At 32.7% G+C, this 19858-nt stretch overlaps 1 protein-coding gene across 1 annotated transcript in view; it reads right to left on the bottom strand.

Moving 5' to 3' along the window:
• Positions 1-19858, bottom strand: part of LOC133199693 (uncharacterized) — a 59211-nt gene that overhangs the window by 35877 nt on the left and 3476 nt on the right. The window contains exons 3-13 of the mRNA XM_061335563.1: positions 19370-19521; positions 18274-18368; positions 15199-15364; positions 13807-13986; positions 12382-12530; positions 10541-10859; positions 9908-10087; positions 7795-7893; positions 7180-7311; positions 6919-7053; positions 2860-3101 (exon numbers count right to left, since the gene is read on the bottom strand). Of these exons, the coding sequence (XP_061191547.1) occupies positions 2860-3101; positions 6919-7053; positions 7180-7311; positions 7795-7893; positions 9908-10087; positions 10541-10859; positions 12382-12530; positions 13807-13986; positions 15199-15364; positions 18274-18368; positions 19370-19521 (1849 nt within the window). The remainder of the gene's footprint in view (positions 1-2859; positions 3102-6918; positions 7054-7179; positions 7312-7794; positions 7894-9907; positions 10088-10540; positions 10860-12381; positions 12531-13806; positions 13987-15198; positions 15365-18273; positions 18369-19369; positions 19522-19858) is intronic.

The following is a 19858-nucleotide window of genomic DNA, read 5'->3' as shown; positions in this document are numbered from 1 at the left end:
ATTCCTATTTAAAACTTTGACCCACTGTTGTGTCCCCACCCCTACCCCTGGGGATCATGATTTGAACAAATTTGAATCTACACTAGCTGAGGATACTTCTTATTAATATGACTAATAATGGTTTAACTGTTTTTGAGAAGAAAATTTTTAAAGATATTCCTATATTTCCTATATATTCCTATGTAAAACTTTGGCCCCCTGTTGTGTCTGTGCCCAACCCCAAGGGTTCATGGTTAACCTGAATCATGAACTTCATGAAATTGAATCCACACTACCTGAGGACACTTCTATAATAATATGACTAATCATGACTGTGCTATTCTCAAAAAGAAGATTTTTTAAAGACATTTTCTATATATTCCAATGTAAAACTTGGACCCCCTCTTGTGGCCATACCCTATACCTGGGGAAAAGATATGAACAAATTTGAATCTAGAGTATGTAATGAAGCTTTCACATAAGTTTCAACTTTTCTTGCCCAGTGGTTCTTGAGATTGAAGAAGATTTTTAAAAGATGCCACCAAATTTTTATGAATTCTTATTTATCTCCCCTTGAAGCAGGGCCTGGCACTTCCTGTGAACAAATTTAAATCCCCTTTACCTAAGGATGCTTTGTGGCAAGTTTGGTTGATATTAGCCCAGTGGTTCTTGAGAAGAAGTCGAAAATGTCAAGATTTTAAGACGACACACGACAGATGACACTCTTTGATCAGAAAAGCTCACTTTAGCCTTCACCTCAGGTGAGCTAAAAACTTTCAAGTTTTGTATTAAACATTGAATTTTTTTGTAATTCTTTTATTCAATTGACCTATGAATTACATCAATTATCATAAGTGAATATCAAAGGGGAATAAACTCTCTCAGAAGAGTACAAATTTCTCTAAAAGTGCAATAGAGTCCTGCCAAGCAAAAGAACACTTGACCTAGTGATCAAGAATTGTACATCTCTGGTAAATATACCCTTGCTTATTACAACATTGTACTGTTTGCCTCCTAGATTTTTAAAGAATTAATGTATTTTCCTAAAGAATCAAATTAATTAATAAAGAGTCTCACCCTAACACCAGAACCCCTGACCCCAGGAACCATGAATGTCACAGTCTGGAAGAGCACACTTCCTCATCATAACCATGTACTTAGTTTACCAGCTAAATAACCCAGGAAATAAGATTTTCAAAGAACTGATGCATTTTAACAATATAATCAATACCCACCCAACATTGGAGACCCTGACCCAGGGGCTTTGATACTCACAATTGTGGAAAAGGCACCCTTCCTCATCATAGTGATGCACTTAGTATGTCTGCTTAATACCCAAGGGCAGAGAAGATTTTCAAAGAAATAATGCATTCTCACTATATAATCAATAAAGCCCTGCTCTAAAACCAGAGACTCTGACCAAGGGGCCATGAAATTCACAAATCAATTTCAATAAAGGACTCATTGAATGTTTTATCATGCCAACAGTTTGACTGCTTGATGTCCATGAGTAAAGAAAAAGATTTTTTAAGCTTGCATTAATTTTGATGGTTTTAGCCCCAACCCTCAGGAGTTGACTATAACATTCATAATTTTTGTCCCCCTTTGTTCATAGAGGCTCTGTACCAAAATTTGTTGAAATTGGTTTAGCAGTTTATGAAAAGAAGCTAAAAATGTTCAAAAGTTTACAACCAATGGACAAAAACACAGTAGCAAATGTCACCTAAGTGACTCAGGTGACCTAAAAAATGCTTAAAGGGTTCACAGACAATAACATGCAATGTATCTATCATATAGTGTATGTTATAAATGTTTCATCAATCAAATTATCTACTGTAAACATGGATATTTACAAGTGTTGTTAATTAGGCAAATTACAAGCAAAAGCCATAAATGTGGGGAATGTTTCCAGGATACAGTGATGTACATTAAAGTGGTAAAATTTTCCGTATGAATGAAATGTTTTGAGCTTCCTTTGAATGTTGGTTGTTATATAATAACATGCCCATTTCCTCAAAAAGTAAACAGTTTATTGTAGGAGTGAATGGGCAAGGACTCACCAGTCTGCACTGAGAGAAAGCTCTCAGTTTTTGTAAATTTTCTCATTTGCTTCATTCAAATACCTGTAGAACAGGTATTCTATAATACAATAGCCAATCAGATTAGCATTCTACATAAACACGGGTAAAAAATGTGTTCAATTGATACACGTGTTCTGATACTGTAGAAGTACTCATTGTGGGATTTACATACACTATGTACGTGGTCACAATTTTTCTGAAATTTGTCACAGTGTACTTAAAATACATTAAGAACATAAAATGACAATCCAAGATATCCGCGTAATTTCCTACCCGCAAATTGAACAGAAATTGTAATTCTGCAGAATTATGTCCACGTGGAAATAAAGTACATTTACAGTAATTCAATATTAGACATGTCAAATACATACATGAAATTATGTACATATTTGTAGCAATAAGCAAGTTTTACAGAAACAGAGAGTCTCTCACTCTCTCCCAAGTTTATAAAATCCCCATTTCAGCAAAACTTGCTAGTCTCAGAGAGTTGGGTGTCTTAAAACAATGCAACAAATATTGTTTTATCAATTCTAAAGAAATTGGCATGTCATTATGTAACAATTGATGATTGATAAGGAAGACCAAAACGTTCCATACAAACGAAAAATTTTACCACTACAATGCACAACATTGTACCAGGATAATTTAATATTAATTTAATTTAACACTGAAAAAAAATTTACATGAAGGTATGGGAATGTGGGGGTAAATTATAGCAAAATCCTTCTTATCACATATATAGCATAAATTTCCACTTTTATGGTATATGTATCAATCTGAGTGTGTCAACAATGATTACCCCTTCTTATCTGGCTGGTCATTTTCTAACATTCCCTTTATGTAAGACATCATGTACAACTTGATGTTGTACAAGGGTTCAGTGTGTACAGTGTCTAGTAGTTTGGTTATCAGATCCTCGTCTGTAGTGTCTGCCAGACTCTTGAAAGCCTGTGTCCTGATGGACGCCTTTCTGTTGACATCATACAGAACGGTCTGTAGTGTGGACTCAATGTCATCTGTCATATCTAGGGCAGCTATGACCTGTAAAAACAGATAAATTGTGCTGTATTATGATTTATCTACATTTTTTGTAATACATCATACATGCAATATCTTTTGAAAATTCCCATGGGGGATTTTGCACGTGACGACAATTTTCAAAGCTTTAAACTTTTTGTCGTGAAAATAATTGTTTATTCCATTTTTTTTTATTTATAATATCAATACCACTTATTAATACAATTTAAGAATAAATAATACAAACATTTTTTTCCCTTCCAAATTTCAAATATCTTTTGCTTAAATAGGTACCTCTCTCCCTAAAGAAGTGATATCTGTTTAGTTTAACAACATTATGTTTGAAAAAGACACATAATTTGATAAAAAATGTGAAAATGTACAACTTTCAGTTCAATAAATTTTTTTGCAAAGTGTTAGAAATACATGTACATGTATATGAGGTTTTGTTACTGTACAGTTTCTGGGAAACATTTGTAAAATTCTATATTTACATTTTACACAATTAGAATTTCCTAATTAGACATTAAATTGAAAGAAATATTGAAAAATTGCAATGCATTATGTGTTTGAGGGTGTGTGTGTGAGAGAGAGAGATAAGAAAATTTGTTTGTGGTATGTCCTTTAAATAGAAGTGTCATTTTATTCCCTATTAATAAGTAGACGTCGACATCACGGTGATTAATTTTATCACACACACAAAACAATTTGAAGAAATAAATTTACTCTGGAGATCATCAATTATCTAAAACAAGGATACCCCCTATCCCAAACAAAAATTTAAATTGGTATAATCATGATGAACTTTTGCATAATCTTGGCAGTGCCGTGTGGGTATTCCCTTTTCGTATTACATTTGGGGGGGAGAGAAATTCAGTGTACTTGAGGTATAAGACTTTGCTGTTTCATCTAAATTATTTTTATCTTATTTTGACCGGTAAACTTTACAATATTTTTATTACAATTTAAGAAGATAAAATCAGCAGCTATGCTTTGTTGTTTTCTACTTTTGTTTTTAAAAAACGATTGACATGGATTAATTCCGATTTTGTTGTTAGTTTATCATATCACTGTATTTAATTTTTGTTTTTAATATTAATCCCCTAACTGCTCCAGGCTGTACCTGGACAGCTGTGTGCGTTCAAGCGAGAAGTGATTTCCTGTGGCTAATTAACACCTCTGCATGAGTTAAATAAACAAAGAGACTAATCTGTGTGCATTGAATAAACAAGTCTGATATCCTAATCCCGACTGACAAAATGGTGTCTTACCACTTAGCCAACATTTTGAGAAAAATACAGGTAAACACAGGTAAATCTGTGTTGGCTAAGTGGGAATGGGGTGCAGGTAGAGAACAAAAGAATTCAATTACCAGTAGCTATAGTCTGTTTTAAGATATAAGCTGAATAAAATCTTTTGTAGCATAGATATATTATTAATTAAATATTTTTGTGATACATTGAGTTTCTGTTACAAAATCATCTTTTTTATAATTAATAAATATTCACTAATTATGTAGTAACAATTAATAGCTCTATCCTTAAAAAATAAATTATATATCAAATTTAATCAAGCTTAAAATATAAGTTTACTTTTCAAAGTTTTAATTGAAAAACACATAATATGCTGCACATTGTTAATCATGCAAGTAAAAAACTCAATTTGAAAATGCAAGAATAGATACAGTAACTGTCTATATCTCTGAATTATAAACGGAATAAAATCAAACATTCAAACTGTTCATGAAATACTTTTTAAAAAATGTATAAAAGTTTATTCTTTAGAAAATTCACAGTTATTTGCAGTTATACCTAATTTATTATAATACAAAATGATAAAAGTTTCATAAAATTGTTTAATCATGAAACAATGATTAAGTAATAGGACCATATAGAATCCTACATAATGTAGATTATTTAACATTTTTTCAAATGTACACAATTTTTATACCTTTTCAATATATTTTTATTTTCAGTATTTTTTTTAAATGATGATTTATATTTGTTTTTACTATATTTGGATAAATTAATCTAACAATTTTTCTGGAAATTTGTTTCATTATTTGTTAATTTATTTACTAATTCTTTTTAATATATACATGTTATTTATTTATTTATTAATTAACTAATTATTTTTTTTTCTTTTATTATTCCTATTTTATGAAGGAAATAATTCTCAGGTAAAGCACAATAAATACTCGCACATGAAAACAGACTATAGCCTGTTGGTCACTCATGTGTAAAAATCAAATTGTTGGCTATGTGGGAATAGGATTTTTCAAAATGTTGGCTAAGTGGGAATAAACTGACAAAATATTGCGGTAGGGAAACTCTGAAAATCGGAAATTTTTGGTTGAATTTTTTCAAATCGGGATTTTAGGGCAATTTTGCTTTCCCGATCAGGAGAGCGGGATCAAAGAGTAAAATTGGGAGGATCCCGCCTAAATCGAGAAAGTTGGCATGTATGAATACATTCATTATTAGAAAACAATGTACAGCATAACAAATGAATGGTAAGTTGATTTTGAGGTGCAATGAGCAAGCTCATTAAATGACCCCCCTTCCGCTGCAATGTCTTTAAAATTATTGTTGGTAAGATTTTTTTGAAATATTATACGTGTAACAGATATTCATTTGTGTGGCATTTTATTTTTCTGCAGTGACATTTAACTTGTTCAATGACCTTTGGTCAAGATCATGACACACCCCTAGTTTATGGGAAATCTCTGTGAAGTACAAGATCCAAAGTCACTTTGTATAAAGTGATAGAGTGGACACAAATTCGACAGGTCATGACATACCCGCAGGTCATAAGCAGTCCTTGATTGATGAATGTGCATCCAAGGTTTCTCTGTTACAAAATTATGGATCCAAGTTTCAACAAACAAAAAGATCTATGTTCACTTTATGCATAAAATGACCCTGTAGATATCCAAATTTATCTACAAACACCCTATGTCTCATTTCAAATGTCAATATAAAGTAGAGACTAAGTGCTGTCATTTCCTATAACAAAGTTTCCTCTGACTGTCCAGGTAATGGAAAACAGCTAGGCTTTGTCAAATTGCAATGTTCTTGAATTTTGCAGGAAACAGGTGCATTTTAGTACCTTCAGCAAATAATTAAAATGATAGAAAGCATGACATCATAATGCACTGACTACTGACTAGCGAGAAAATGGTGTCATTTTAATAGATATGCAGTCACCAAGGGTCCAAGTAATATTTAATGCATTAATTGTCAACTAAAACTTATCAGTTCTGATTATTCAGAAATTCACAGGGAAAAAAAACGTAAGTGAACTTTGATCTTTTATACTTCTTGTGCAAGTCATCTTGAACATACTAGTGTAAATATTTTTTTCTGCCAGTGACCTTGAACTTGTAAATGACTGGTCAAGATCATGACACACCCTTACGACAAACATAATCATTGTGTGAAGTATAAATTTGTTTTTCCATTACAAAGTTATAGACTAGAAATAAATTATACACTTTTTGTTAGTGACCTTAAACTTGCCTAAATATTCTTAAATCAAGTCATGACACATCCTCAGGTCATAAGTAATTTTTGTGTCAGGTATGTGATTTCAACAAAGTTTACTCTGGACATGATTTCACTGACAGATGGACAAAGGAATTTGTACATATATATAAAGCTTCAGCTATCTTTGTTAAAGTGAACTTTGCAATGGTAAAAGATGCTGAGATCATATATCATGGCAAAAAGATCATATAATTTATCATGGGAAAATGGGACATCCACAACATTTTCCCCAAGATAAGTTTATGTGATTGTAGAAGTTTATTTCAGTGAATACAGAATCATTCTGATACTCCTACCTGGACAGCAGTTTTAGACAGGTGATATGGAATATTACGGTTCTCCACACAAATTAGGATGGATTTCACCAATGTGTTGACAGTGGAATTTACTGATGAAAACTTCTGAATACTTTTACCAAAGTTACCAAACACCTGCAATCAAATTAATAAATAAATGGTATTATGCAAAAAGAGAGCATGAAACGTTAATTTGAGAAGATGGGAATGGTGCACTGAGGTCTATAACTCTATAGACACAACTTTATGTAGACACTGTACCTTAAACATAAGTATAAGGTTATCATGTTTATTTATCTTCTCATCCACACTGAGGCCCTCCCATGTCTCAGATTTACAGTTGTCACCTATCTCATGTACAAGATGTGTCAAAATCTGTGATACTGGATGATCCTGACAAAGAAAAAGAAAGTTTCATAGATATCGAACAAATAAGAACATCATCATAGGGGTTCCTTTTATCATCATTGTAGAAAAATATTATTTTACAACTTATTTCCTATGTAGCTTGTAACACAAGATCTGATTGGTTAGCAAACCGGATGTAAATTTCTGTACACCCGGCTCAAGACGGGGGTAAATAACATGGAGTCACAATACATAGTTTCTCTATCACAAAAAGCAATTAACATGACATCAAGATGCATTGTAGTATGTTGTAAATCTTATTGATAGTTTGAAATACCACTGATTAGCCTCTGGTTTACGAAGGATTTGATTAAATAGGAAATAAATTCTTTATCCAGGTCCAATCAAGGATGTACGGGGACTTACCATGGCCTTCGGCCTCATGGTGTATAGAATAAAACCCGGGAAAATCCCCATACATCTTTGATTGAACCTTGATAACTAATAATATCTATTTATAAGTTCTACCTTTTGAAACTCTTTGTTGTCCGTTTCTCCCAGGAATCTATGCACCATTATACCTAAAGGTAACCAACAACCCATTTGGTTCTTACTTTTACACATATCCTGTAATAAAAAGAAAGTAGTCATATTTACCATGGTTAAAGTCACTCAACATGTAAAAACAAGGATACCATAATAAAAAACATGAACAGATACAAAATTACCTAAGCATATAATCCTTAGATCCTAACATTCAAAATCCTTATATGATACACACTGTTGAATCATCGCTGTTCGTGGGGGGAGGGGGGGGAGGGACTAATGTCCATGGATTTTTTGGGTCACCCTTACCAATGCCCATAAATTTACATCCCCAGGAAAGATATCTTATTCAATTTAACATACTGGTTCATTAAGTATTCATTTTTTTACAAGTTGCTGATCAAAAAATAAAGTCACCACAAACTATAATATTTTGATTGCCCATAACTGTTGATCCCCACGAACTAAAATGATTCCAGTAGTACATGGCTGACCATACTGTGTACACTTTACCTACATGTATATTGAACTATATACTCTTTACCTATATTGAACTATTTAGAAAGAAAATGAAAGCACTACCATTCTTTAGAATGCATTTCTTTCTCTGTAATTGTAAATCAAATAAATCTATCTTAGCCATTCAAAGTTTTTTCTATATTAAGCATTCACATGCACTTGGTTTTTTTATACCCCAGATTCGGAAAAAATGCACAAAATCCGTGGTCAAGAAATAAATTAAACTGGTTAAAAGTTTAAAATTTTGTCAATTTCTTGCTTTTTTTCTAGAATCTGTCCAGTTAGGTATATATTTAGTAGGGATGGCAACGAATATTCGAACATTCGAATATTCATTCGATGAGTTGATATTCGAATATGAATTTAAGATTCGAATATTCGTTGTTTTTCAGATTTCATAAAAAGAAGTACTCTGATTAATAAATTTTGATTAGAACAGTGCTGGATTTATCCCTGTTTAATTTACTAGCGATCAATTTCGATCTCCTGATTTCTTTCACTACTTTCTTATCTTATAAATCTACTAAATTACATGTATTTTGTTTTGAGTAAGGTGTTAAAGAATTGTACAATAATGCTTTATGTATAATACAAAACGTACTTTCATAGTTTTTATTTGTTAGATACAATCGGATCTAGAATCGAGGACATCAAATGAAATCTAAGAATGTCTAAAAGGCGTCAGGAGTATACTTATCAAAATAAAATTTATTTAATTGATCATTGAATGAATGTCCGATAGAATTAATCTGTAATCAATATTGTAAAGGGCTTTATATCAGAATAAATGTGTAAATTACTTGATTATCTCGGGTTGTACATAATCAATTTTAAATTCATTATTGGGAAATTAGTTAATTACCTAGGAAAATTGTCTATGGAAATATTTGTTTACATTGTATCAAAAATTATAATCATATATCTTATCAGGCAGATAATTGTAATTTATTACACGTATTGAAATCTGAACAGTATACTGTTACGACTATCTTGCCTTTTGTAAGACGACTGGTTCCTCAGTTGGAGCTACTATAAATACATTTTCATTTGTTAAAATTATACTTTTCTACATATAAATCAATTATTAATTTCAAGCATTGACAAATATCAAATGGAATTTCTTATTGTACACCTACAAAAGTCTTCATACAATTTTACTTCCAATATAAGTATACCTACGCTAAACCTTTCATGAGAGTAGGATGATGCATATTTAAAATAAAACAGATTATATTTATTTTATCGAATATTCGAATATATTCGAATACTTTCATTGAATATTCGAATATGAATTATTGACAAAATTGACATCCCTAATATTTAGCATTCTACCCAATTTTGTAAAGAAATATTGGATTATCTTTCTACATGAAAAATATGGTAGAATTATTAAATTAAATCCTTTGAAGCATCATTTTTATGACTTTACAAAGTGTGTTTTCTTTTTCGGCTTTTTTTTTGTTGTCAATAGATATATATAGGTACATGCATGTAGGTTCTTGAATGATAGGTGGATGTTAAACAGAGAGAGAGAAAAAGATAGGAATGGTCTTATTAACCATGTTAATATACTCACAAACAAAACTGAGAGTACTTCTGATGATGTCTCATGGTTAAGGGCCAGGTCATATGTAATTAAGGAGCTGACAAGAGGGTCAGAAACATGGCCACTCTGTAGACAGTAACTTAACATTCTCAGACAGATATAGGAACCACAGGACAATAGAGCATCCAGAAAGTAGTCCTTTTCCGCAAACTACAGTAACAAATACACAAAATATAAAGAATTTGCTCATATCTGCTTTATGAATACATGACACTAATCATCTTTGACATTTTTGGTATAATTTACGATATCAATCTTTTTTTTTTTACAATTAGACTAGCATTATTAAATCAAGTCAGAGAAGTCAGAGTCAACCCCACAGAAAATAAAATGTAATTATCAGATGTTAATACTTGTTTAGCAATTCAGAATTGATACATGTCATTAAATGTTTGAGACATACATGTACCAGTATTTAGCAATGAGTACCTAAATTATTTCTTACGATCAAACTGATCACATCTTGACCTCTTGAATACATTTAATATGTACATGTAGTACAGCCAAGAGCTGAGAAGTAGACAAGATTTAATATCCTACACTATGTGTGTGATGAACAAAAGCAATTAGATGTAATTAATGGATTAGTCTTTCAATATATACCTGGTAAACAGAATCACAGTTGACAGTATTGTTGCCATGACAATTCCAGATATCTATCATTATGTTTGATAAAGTTTGATTGTCGGTCCTCTTCATTGCCATCACAAGCTTGTGGTAGAACTGAGGAAGGTCTTCTATTTTATTTTTTCTCACACTTTCTACCAACTTATGAAGCAAGCTGTTGATTGTTTCCATGGTAACTTCTGATGTCATTTCCTCTTCAAACTCAAACAAAATATCTACATACTTTTTACCTCTGATTCTTCTGTTGACAGAGCGTGTGCTTAGTTTCTCGACTTTGATCAGTTCCAAAGACTGACTATAAAGAAATACAAGTTTTCATAGCAAATATATGTAGGCAGAAAAGTGATTTTAAACCAGAGATACTGTGAGAAAGCTCACAAAATTATACCCCCCCCAGCCGCAATTGTTTCAAAATTGCTGATATACATTTCTCTAATTAAATGACCTTAAATTTGCCAGAATGACCTTGGTTCAAGAAAATGAAACATCCTATGGTCATAATTTATCTCTGTGTAAAGTATAAATTTCCAATATTCCTCAATTAAAAAGTTTACACTTTTCTCTGAAAGTGACCTTGAACTTGTCAGAATGACCTTGGGTCAAGGTATGACATACCTAAAGGTCATAGGTAATCTTTTTGTGCAGAAGACACTTCAAATGATTTTGAATTAGAAACTTAATGGGCCAGACGTTTTTATTGTCAGTGACCTTGAACATGCCAAAATGACATTGAATCAAAATCAGGATACACCCTTGGGTTATAAGCAAACTTTGTGTCAAGCATAAGTGTTCAATGTTTCCCCATTACAAGATGTAGTCAGGGCACAAATAAAACATTTTTTTTAAGTGACCTTGGACTTGTTCAACTGAAATTGGGTCAACATTATGACACACCTTTGTATGAAGTTGAACATCCAATGTTTCTCTGATAGCAAATTATAGACTGAAACGAATTTTACATCTTTTCTGTCATTGACCTTGAACTTGTCAGAATAACCTTTGTGAAGGTCACAAACCCTCAGGGGATAACAATTTTTTGTGTCAAGAATGAACTTCTTTTGTTTCTCCAAATTAAGTTATGGCTTGGTCATGAATTAGACATTTTCCGGATAGGGACCTTGAATTTGCAGGAATGACCTTTGATCAAGGTTAGGACACAACCTAGGGTCATAAAAATCTTTGTGTCAAGTATGAGTTTCCAATGTTTTTCCATTATATATGTGGTCAGGACACAAAATTTACATTTTTCTAAAATTTTACACACCCTTGGGCAACAGACAATCTTTGTATGATAAATGAACATCCAATGTCTCTCCATTAGAGAGTTATAAACTGGACATAAATTTTACACATTTTCTGCCAGTGACCTTGAACTTGTTGAAATGACTTTGGTCAAGCACTAGACACACCCTCAGGTCATAAGCAATCTTTGTGTCAAGAATGAACCTCTAATGTTTCTCCATTACAAATTTATGGCTTGTTTACGATTGCATGGATGGACCAACAGAAAGACAGTCAGGCAAAGTGATTTCTATATGATACCCCAAACTTTGTTTGCTTGGGGAATGAAAATCAGTAATTTTTATACTGTAATGAACGACTCTAATAAATACTATATTTTGTACATTATACAAAAACATAATACAAATACATGCTAAAACAAATATTTTGCACATGGTACATACATACTGCTAATTTCGTAATTCCAAGCAGGTAAATACTGACATATACATACCTGTAAACCACTTTACATACACAGTGTAATTAGACTAAGTCTTACACTTTATAATTACATGTAATTAAATAGTTTTAAATACCTAGCATTAGTCATGTATGATGCATAAACTGATCCATTGTATGCACTGGGTTGAAATATCTGCTGCTGGAGGCAGTTCACTTCTTCCAGGCGATGCTTATCATTAACTCTGTGATCACATTTCACATTGGATAAAAATGGATAATAAAACTGCAAGATAAACAACAGATAAAGTTCAAATATGTAACAGACATCAGGCCCCACTTTTTTCTGAGTATAGTATTTTGCTATAGTAAATTTTTCTTTAGATGCTGCTTAGCCCCCCCCCCCTACTTTTTAATGTGTAAGGTCGAGTACTGGTAAATTTAATGATTTGGACAGTAAATTAGCTTTTTTTTATTTGCTTGTCAGATAATATTGGGAAGTTGCCCTCCCCTCCCCCCACTTTTGGTCAGTTTAAGGTTTTTTTTCTTTTTTCTTTTTTTTTTTTTTTTGCTTGTTAGATTTTTTTCTAAGTTGCCCCTCCCCCCCCCCCCCCCCCCCTTTTGAAAATGTTGCTATTGGCCTGGACATTGTCTTGTTTCTAAATTTAGAAACTAGATTTTCCCCTATAGCAAACACAAATTATAAATCTGTCAGCTTAGAAAAAAATCTACAGACCTTACCATGTCTGTTGGTTTACTAGCAATGGTATGGAAATATGGGGGCAAAACCATGAAATTTTGAAACCTCACTGTGGAACCATCCTAGACCCAGTGCCATGTTTTGAAAAAAATTTTTAAAAATTTCACATGCAGATGCTTGCATTTTAAAATGACTAACCTGCTGTTTTTGCGTGAAAATATTGAAAGAATTTTTCTTATTTCATCTGTTTTCATTTACACATTGTAAATGAATACCGTATAAGTAGAAATTTTAGGGAGACCCAAATTTAGCAATTTATCTTTAAATAATGGTAATTAATTTTTAGTGAGAATCAATTTTAGCCATTTGAAAGGGCCTACTAAAGAAGCTATTACAAATAAAATGCAATTAATTTTTAGCAATAATCAAATTTAGTGAAATCAACGCCCTCGCTTATGATGCCAAAATTGAATCCTCGATAAAAATTCTGCTTATACAGTAGTATATAGTCTTCTCATTCTCGAATACACGTATTTCCAACCCAGTGATCAATATGCATGTGCAACCTCAAATGATACACACTATACAATAAATAATTTCTTCCCTCTTTCTCTGAAACTAATAATTAAACTCAAAAATAAGACATACATACAATGATACAGTAAAACAGGCTTGCACTGTATATTGAAGTGCCAGGAGTAGATAATTTTTGTTATGTCCGTTAAGTTCACAATACATTTTAAAGCCATGAGGAGTGAGAATCACTTTGCTGTAAGCGTCAATTCATTATAAGCATGTTTGCAATAAGTGTGTTTTACTGTATCTGTTACAAAATTTTAAGTTTTGCAAGCTAAGAAATTACCTCTGATACAGTTCCAATCTTATAACCTCCATACACTTTTTGTATCATGGAAAATATATTTCTTGGTTTCTTGTAGATTTGAGGCATCTGACAGAAGCGTAAATTCCGCTCCGTGTAAAACAAGTCAGGATCAGCATTTGAAATACTGTAATGTGTGGGACAATCTCCAAAGATATCAGACTGTAAGACAAATGTCACATGTTTTATTAGAAAACTTACAACTAGGTCACTACAGTTTTTTTCAGCTCTAGCCCAGTTGGGCAAGCAATGACAAAATTTCACTAGCCCGAATCACTTTTTACCAGCCGAATAAGCCCCCATAATATTGAGAAAAATAAAATAAGAGTTATTATTCATTTCTTTAGATTTAATGAACAAGGCTCATTATTTAATTTCAAAAATTAATTTCCCTCTGTTCTGTCATTTTATTATCAGTTATTTGATTCTTTGTTTTACACATTGATGCAGTCTGATGCACTATAAACATTTCATCACAATATGTTTGAAAATAAGCAAGTTATTGCCCACTCTTTTCAACTCACAGGTGTGTGTTTTAATTCAAATTAGTTTTTTTTTTAAGTCAGTGAAGCCTCCATCTCAACATTCTCTTTCATTAGCCATTTCAACGTGGTGACTGGAGACAAAAAAATATAAATAACCAAGCATGCACAGAAAGATAAGAAAATCATTGAGAAAGTCAAAAATTTCAATCAAGAAAATTAATCTTATCACAAAAGAAATGTTTTTGACAATTATTCAAAATACTGAGATGGAAATGGATAAACACAGCTGAAAATTCTACTAGTCTGACTGGGCTAGTGCTGACCTACATTCTACCAGCCTGACCAAATCAGTCATGGGGCTAGTGCTTTTGGTGCACATTGTCACTACTAAATGCAGGATGGGACATTTTTATAACTTACATATGAAAATAAAACTAAAAATTTTACTTAAGATTTTGGCTATCAATAAATACATGAAATGTATTTGGGTCATGTAACCTGTTGGTGCGGCTCTTTACTGTACAGATCTACAGGCATTATACATCACCTGTTGGTGGGGCTCTTTACCGTACAGATCTACAGGCATTATACATCACCTGTTGGTGGGGTTCTTTATTGTTCAGATCTACAGGCATTTTACATCACCTGTTAGTGGGGCTCTTTACTGTACAGATCTACAGGCATTATACATCACCTGTTGGTGGCGTTCTTTACTGTACAGATCTACAGGCATTATACATCACCTGTTGTAGGGCTCTTTACTGTACAGATCTACAGGCATTATACATCACCTGTTGGTGGGGTTCTTTACTGTACAGATCTACAGGCATTATACATCACCTGTTGGTAGGGCTCTTTACTGTACAGATCTACAGGCATTATACATCACCTGTTGGTGGGGCTCTTTACTGTACAGATCTACAGGCATTATCTTGAGCTGGAATGCAGATAGCATGGCTCGCTTGATGTTAAGGATGGCTAACTCTTCCACCTCAGAGGTCACAATGCCCTGTCTTAGCACCTCTCCTAAGTTGTATTGAAAATAAAGAGAATTCCTAAAAATAAAAGTAGAACAAGTTTTCAGCATTAAACAGGCTTAAATTCATTTAATTATCAAAATGTCAATTGGTTACTTACTGAGATATTTGTTTACTAAAAAATTAAACATTCAATGACATAATTATCAGACTGTCAGTGGAAACTTAAACATTCAGTGATAATTATCAGACTGTCAGTGTATCACTTACTGACACATTTGTTTACTGAAAACGTAAACATTCAGTGACATAATTATCAGACTGTCAGTGGATCACTTACTTACATATTTTTTTACTAAAAATTTAAACATTCAGTGACATAATTATCAGACTGTCAGTTGATTACTCACTGAGACTTATTGAAAACTTAAACATTCAGTGACATAATTATCAGACTGTCAGTGGATCACTTACTTAGTAATTATTTAACTGAAAAACTTAAAGTAGAACCTATGTTGGAAAAGTCTTTGTCACAGGATTTTCAAACTTTTCAAAATGAGTAATTAGCACTTGCTTATTAATCAGTTAAAAATACATGGCATGTTTCCTTGTTATTAAATGTAGTGCAGTCGGTGTAATTTAGAATGATTATCATACACTGCGACTAAATTTTTCAGCCATTTTTAGGGTTACATGGTCATAAGGAGAATATAGAAAATCACAAAAATACTTCTTCAAACACCTTTGTTTATAGACTTTATTAACTGAAAAATAGTTAGAAATATTATTAAAAATTAAATTCGTTTTTCTTCAATTGACATAAAAGATTTAATCTACATTTCAATAAATATACTCAAATGCGCTCAATATTTTTCAAAGGATTTTTAGTCCAGCTACAACCATAAATTTTTAAATATTTACCAAAAGTCTTTGTGACGGTGTTTTCAATCCTTAGTATGATGAAGAACATACTCAAATGATTATGAAAAATTATTATAATATATACCTTTCCCCACAAACTAATGAGAGAGATTTTTTTTTAAATCAATACTAGTCATGTTGACCTTTTAGCACTTACACAGGATTTCATGATTAAATGAATGTTTTGGTGTTACTTTCAGATTTACAATATGAATATTTATCAAAACATAGGTAATCAGAAATTACAGAGCTCACCTCAACGAATGTTGTCTTTAAGTAAGGCAAAGTCCCACACTAAACTAATAATCTAGGAGTGTGCATCCCTAGATGCAACATTCATGCAATTTTGGTCTGATAGGGCTTGCAGTTACTTGGGAATAGACTTATCTGAAAACTTAAAACTAGTCACTCATCCAGAAAGTGCAAGTCAAATCCAGCATCCAAAGCAAGTTTTGAGATTGTTCGTCCCTGTATGCATCATCCATGCAAGTTTGGTTCAGATAGGCCTTATAGTTACTTGGAAATGAGATCTGCTCCAAAAACTTTAACCTGGTTACTCATCCGGAAAATGTAGGTCAGATCCAGCATCCGAAGCAAGTCCAGTAGTGTGAATCCTTAGATGTATCATCCATGCAAGTTTGGTCAATATAGGGTTTATAGTTACATGTACTTGGAAATGACATCTGCTCCAAAAACTTTAACCTGGTCACTCAAACGGAAAATGTAAGTCAAATCCAGCATCATAAGCAAGTCTAGTAGTGAGCATCCTTAGATGTATCATCCATGCAAGTTTAGTCAATATAGGGCTTATAGTTACTTGGAAATGACATCTACTTCAAAAACTTTAACCTGGTCACTCATCCCAAAAATTTAGGTCAGATCCAGCATCCAAAGCAAGTCCAGTAGGTGCATCCTTAGATGTATCATCCATGCAAGTTTAGTCAATATAGGGCTTATAGTTACTTGGAAATGACATCTGCTCCAAAAACTTTAACCTGGTTACTCATCTGGAAAATATAGGTCACATCCAGCATCCGAAGCACATCCAGTAGTGTACATCCTTAGATGTATCATCCATGCAAGTTTGGACAATATAGGGTTTATAGATACTTGGAAATGACATCTGCTCCAAAAACCTTAACCTGGTCACTCATCCCAAAAATTTAGGTCAGATCCAGCATCCGAAGCAAGTCCAGTAGTATGCATCCTTAGATGTATCATCCATGCAACTTTGGTCAATATCGGGCTTATAGTTACTTGGAAATGAGATCTACTCCAAAAACTTTAACCTAGTCACTCATCTGGAAAATGTAGGTCAGATACAGCATCTGAAGCAAGTTCAATAGTGTGCATCCTTAGAGTACTCATCCATGCAAGTTTGGTCAATATAGGGCTTATAGTTACTTGGAAATGAGACCTGCTCCAAAAACTTTAACCTGCTCCAAAAACTTTAACCTGCTCCAAAAAACATTAACCTGGTCATTCTTTAGCTGAAATTGCAGCATCTGAAACCTTGACAGGTACAATAAAACACACTAGAAGCATCCTCCATGCCTCTCTGACTAATATAGGCCATAGAAATACTTGAAAAGAAAACTGCTCCAAAAACCTTAACCTGGGACGCCAATGGTATTACATAAGCTCCCCCAACTTTGTTGAGGTGAGCTAAAAATGAAAATTTCTATTTAAAAAATTAATTTTTTAACGAAATGTTTTTATTATACGCAAACCACTAAAGATCCAAATGAATAATTAAGAAATAATTATGAAAATGAATACAATTCATTTCATAATAGACATTACAAGCATTAAACACAATCTTTAATAGATTTAAGACTCAGACGACATATCATCAAGATATTGTACTATTTAATAGTCAACTGAAGATTTCTTAGCAACTTCGCATTCCTTTAAAATAGTTGTATGTCATTAACTTATCACAATTGTGTATTTTTATCAGCTGAGACAATCTTGCATTCGTCCACTTAACTATGAAGTCATACGACGTAGGTTCTACGTTAAACATTCAGCGAAGTAATTATCAGACTGTTCAGTGGATCACTTACTGAGACATTTTTTCACTGAAGACTTCTGAGTTCTCTGTCTCCTTGTACTTTGGATCTGCACCTGGCTCCCTGTCATACAGCTTACAATGATCAACCTAAAGAAAATAATATAACTCAAGATTCTCATCACAGACTATGATAAGTATCATAATGTTTTTTTTTAGTTTCAAGGTCTTCTGATCATTTCCAGTACCACTTATACTCTGTCCTGTAGATTACTTTTATTAATATATACAGTTGTATTAAACTATAATGAGCAAATTCAAAAATTTTGTGGTCCCCTGCTTTTGGTGTCTTAATGGTTGGGATGCAATTATTTATGGTATATTGTAACTGTCTTGTCTGTTTCTCCTAGCTGTCTTGTCTGTCCATCATACAAAAAAGATTTCAATTTTAGACTAATAAAAGTTACAGCCAAGATTAATGTTTCTTAAATCTGCATAAAACTTCAAGATCATGAGGTCAAATATCATAATACAATCCTAAAGGTCTTCTTACAAGTACATGTAATGCATATGTGAAAAAAATATGAAAGCCCTGTCCCTTTCTGAGCAAAAGTTATGACCAAAGTTAAAATTTCTCATACGTAGGTCAATCTTCTAAGTCAAGGTCATGAGGTCAAAAATGATAGTTCTTTCAGAAAGGTGTTGTCACAGGTAGTGTACATGTATAATATGAAAGCCTATCTTCTTTCATTCAAAAGTTATTACAATTAACTGTTAAAAATACTGTGAGATAAAATTATAGGTTAAGGTCACAAGGTAAAAAACCATAGTATTTTCAGACAGGTCTTGTCCATGTAATGCACATGTCAAATATGAATGCCCTATCTGCTCTCATTCAAAAGTTTTCTCCAATGTTAAAATTTTTAAAATTAGGTCAAAACTTCAAGGTCATGAGGTCAAAAAGCATAGAACATTTGGATATATCTTACCACATGTAATGTACAATTAAAATATGAAAGCCCTATCTTCTCTCACTTAAAAGTTATGACCAAGGTTGATCAAAGCTTTTGTGACAGACTGACTGACAGATGGACAGACATACGAGATTTAAAAGTCCACGCACTTTTGCAAAAGCAGTGGACAAAAATTACCTTTAATATTCCCTCACATTTTCTGGGAACATCAACATGAAAGTCACAAAAGTACTTGAACCCTGCTTTTGACTCTGAGGCTCCAATGAATGCAGAGTCTGAAGATGCTGTGAAAGAATATGTGTACGTCCATCCATGATGGAACCATGTGTCTATAAACGCAACAAATCAACTGGTTAAACATGTTGTACAATATATTCATAGTTCAGAATATTTTAACAGTAACAATTGTAACACTCACACAAGTAATTTTGGTTTTGCTTAAATTTAGGAAAAGCTATTTTAAATATTCCTATGTCACTTATCATTGCTGCACACTTGTCCAAATGGCAATGAATTCACCAAAACTAAATTTTGTTAAGTTTAAAATTATATAACTATGAAAACAGTGCCATGTCCAATTTATACCCAGGCCTTCTATTGTGGCCCCACTCTAATCTCACTAACCATGAATTCAACAAATTAGAGTATTAACTACATGTACATGAA

The sequence above is a fragment of the Saccostrea echinata genome, unplaced genomic scaffold (assembly GCF_033153115.1).
Source record: "Saccostrea echinata isolate AGI-Se365-2 ecotype Australia unplaced genomic scaffold, CSIRO_AGI_Sech_v1 ptg000034l, whole genome shotgun sequence".
Classification (NCBI taxonomy): domain Eukaryota; kingdom Metazoa; phylum Mollusca; class Bivalvia; order Ostreida; family Ostreidae; genus Saccostrea; species Saccostrea echinata.
This window is presented reverse-complemented; position numbering and strand designations above follow the sequence as displayed.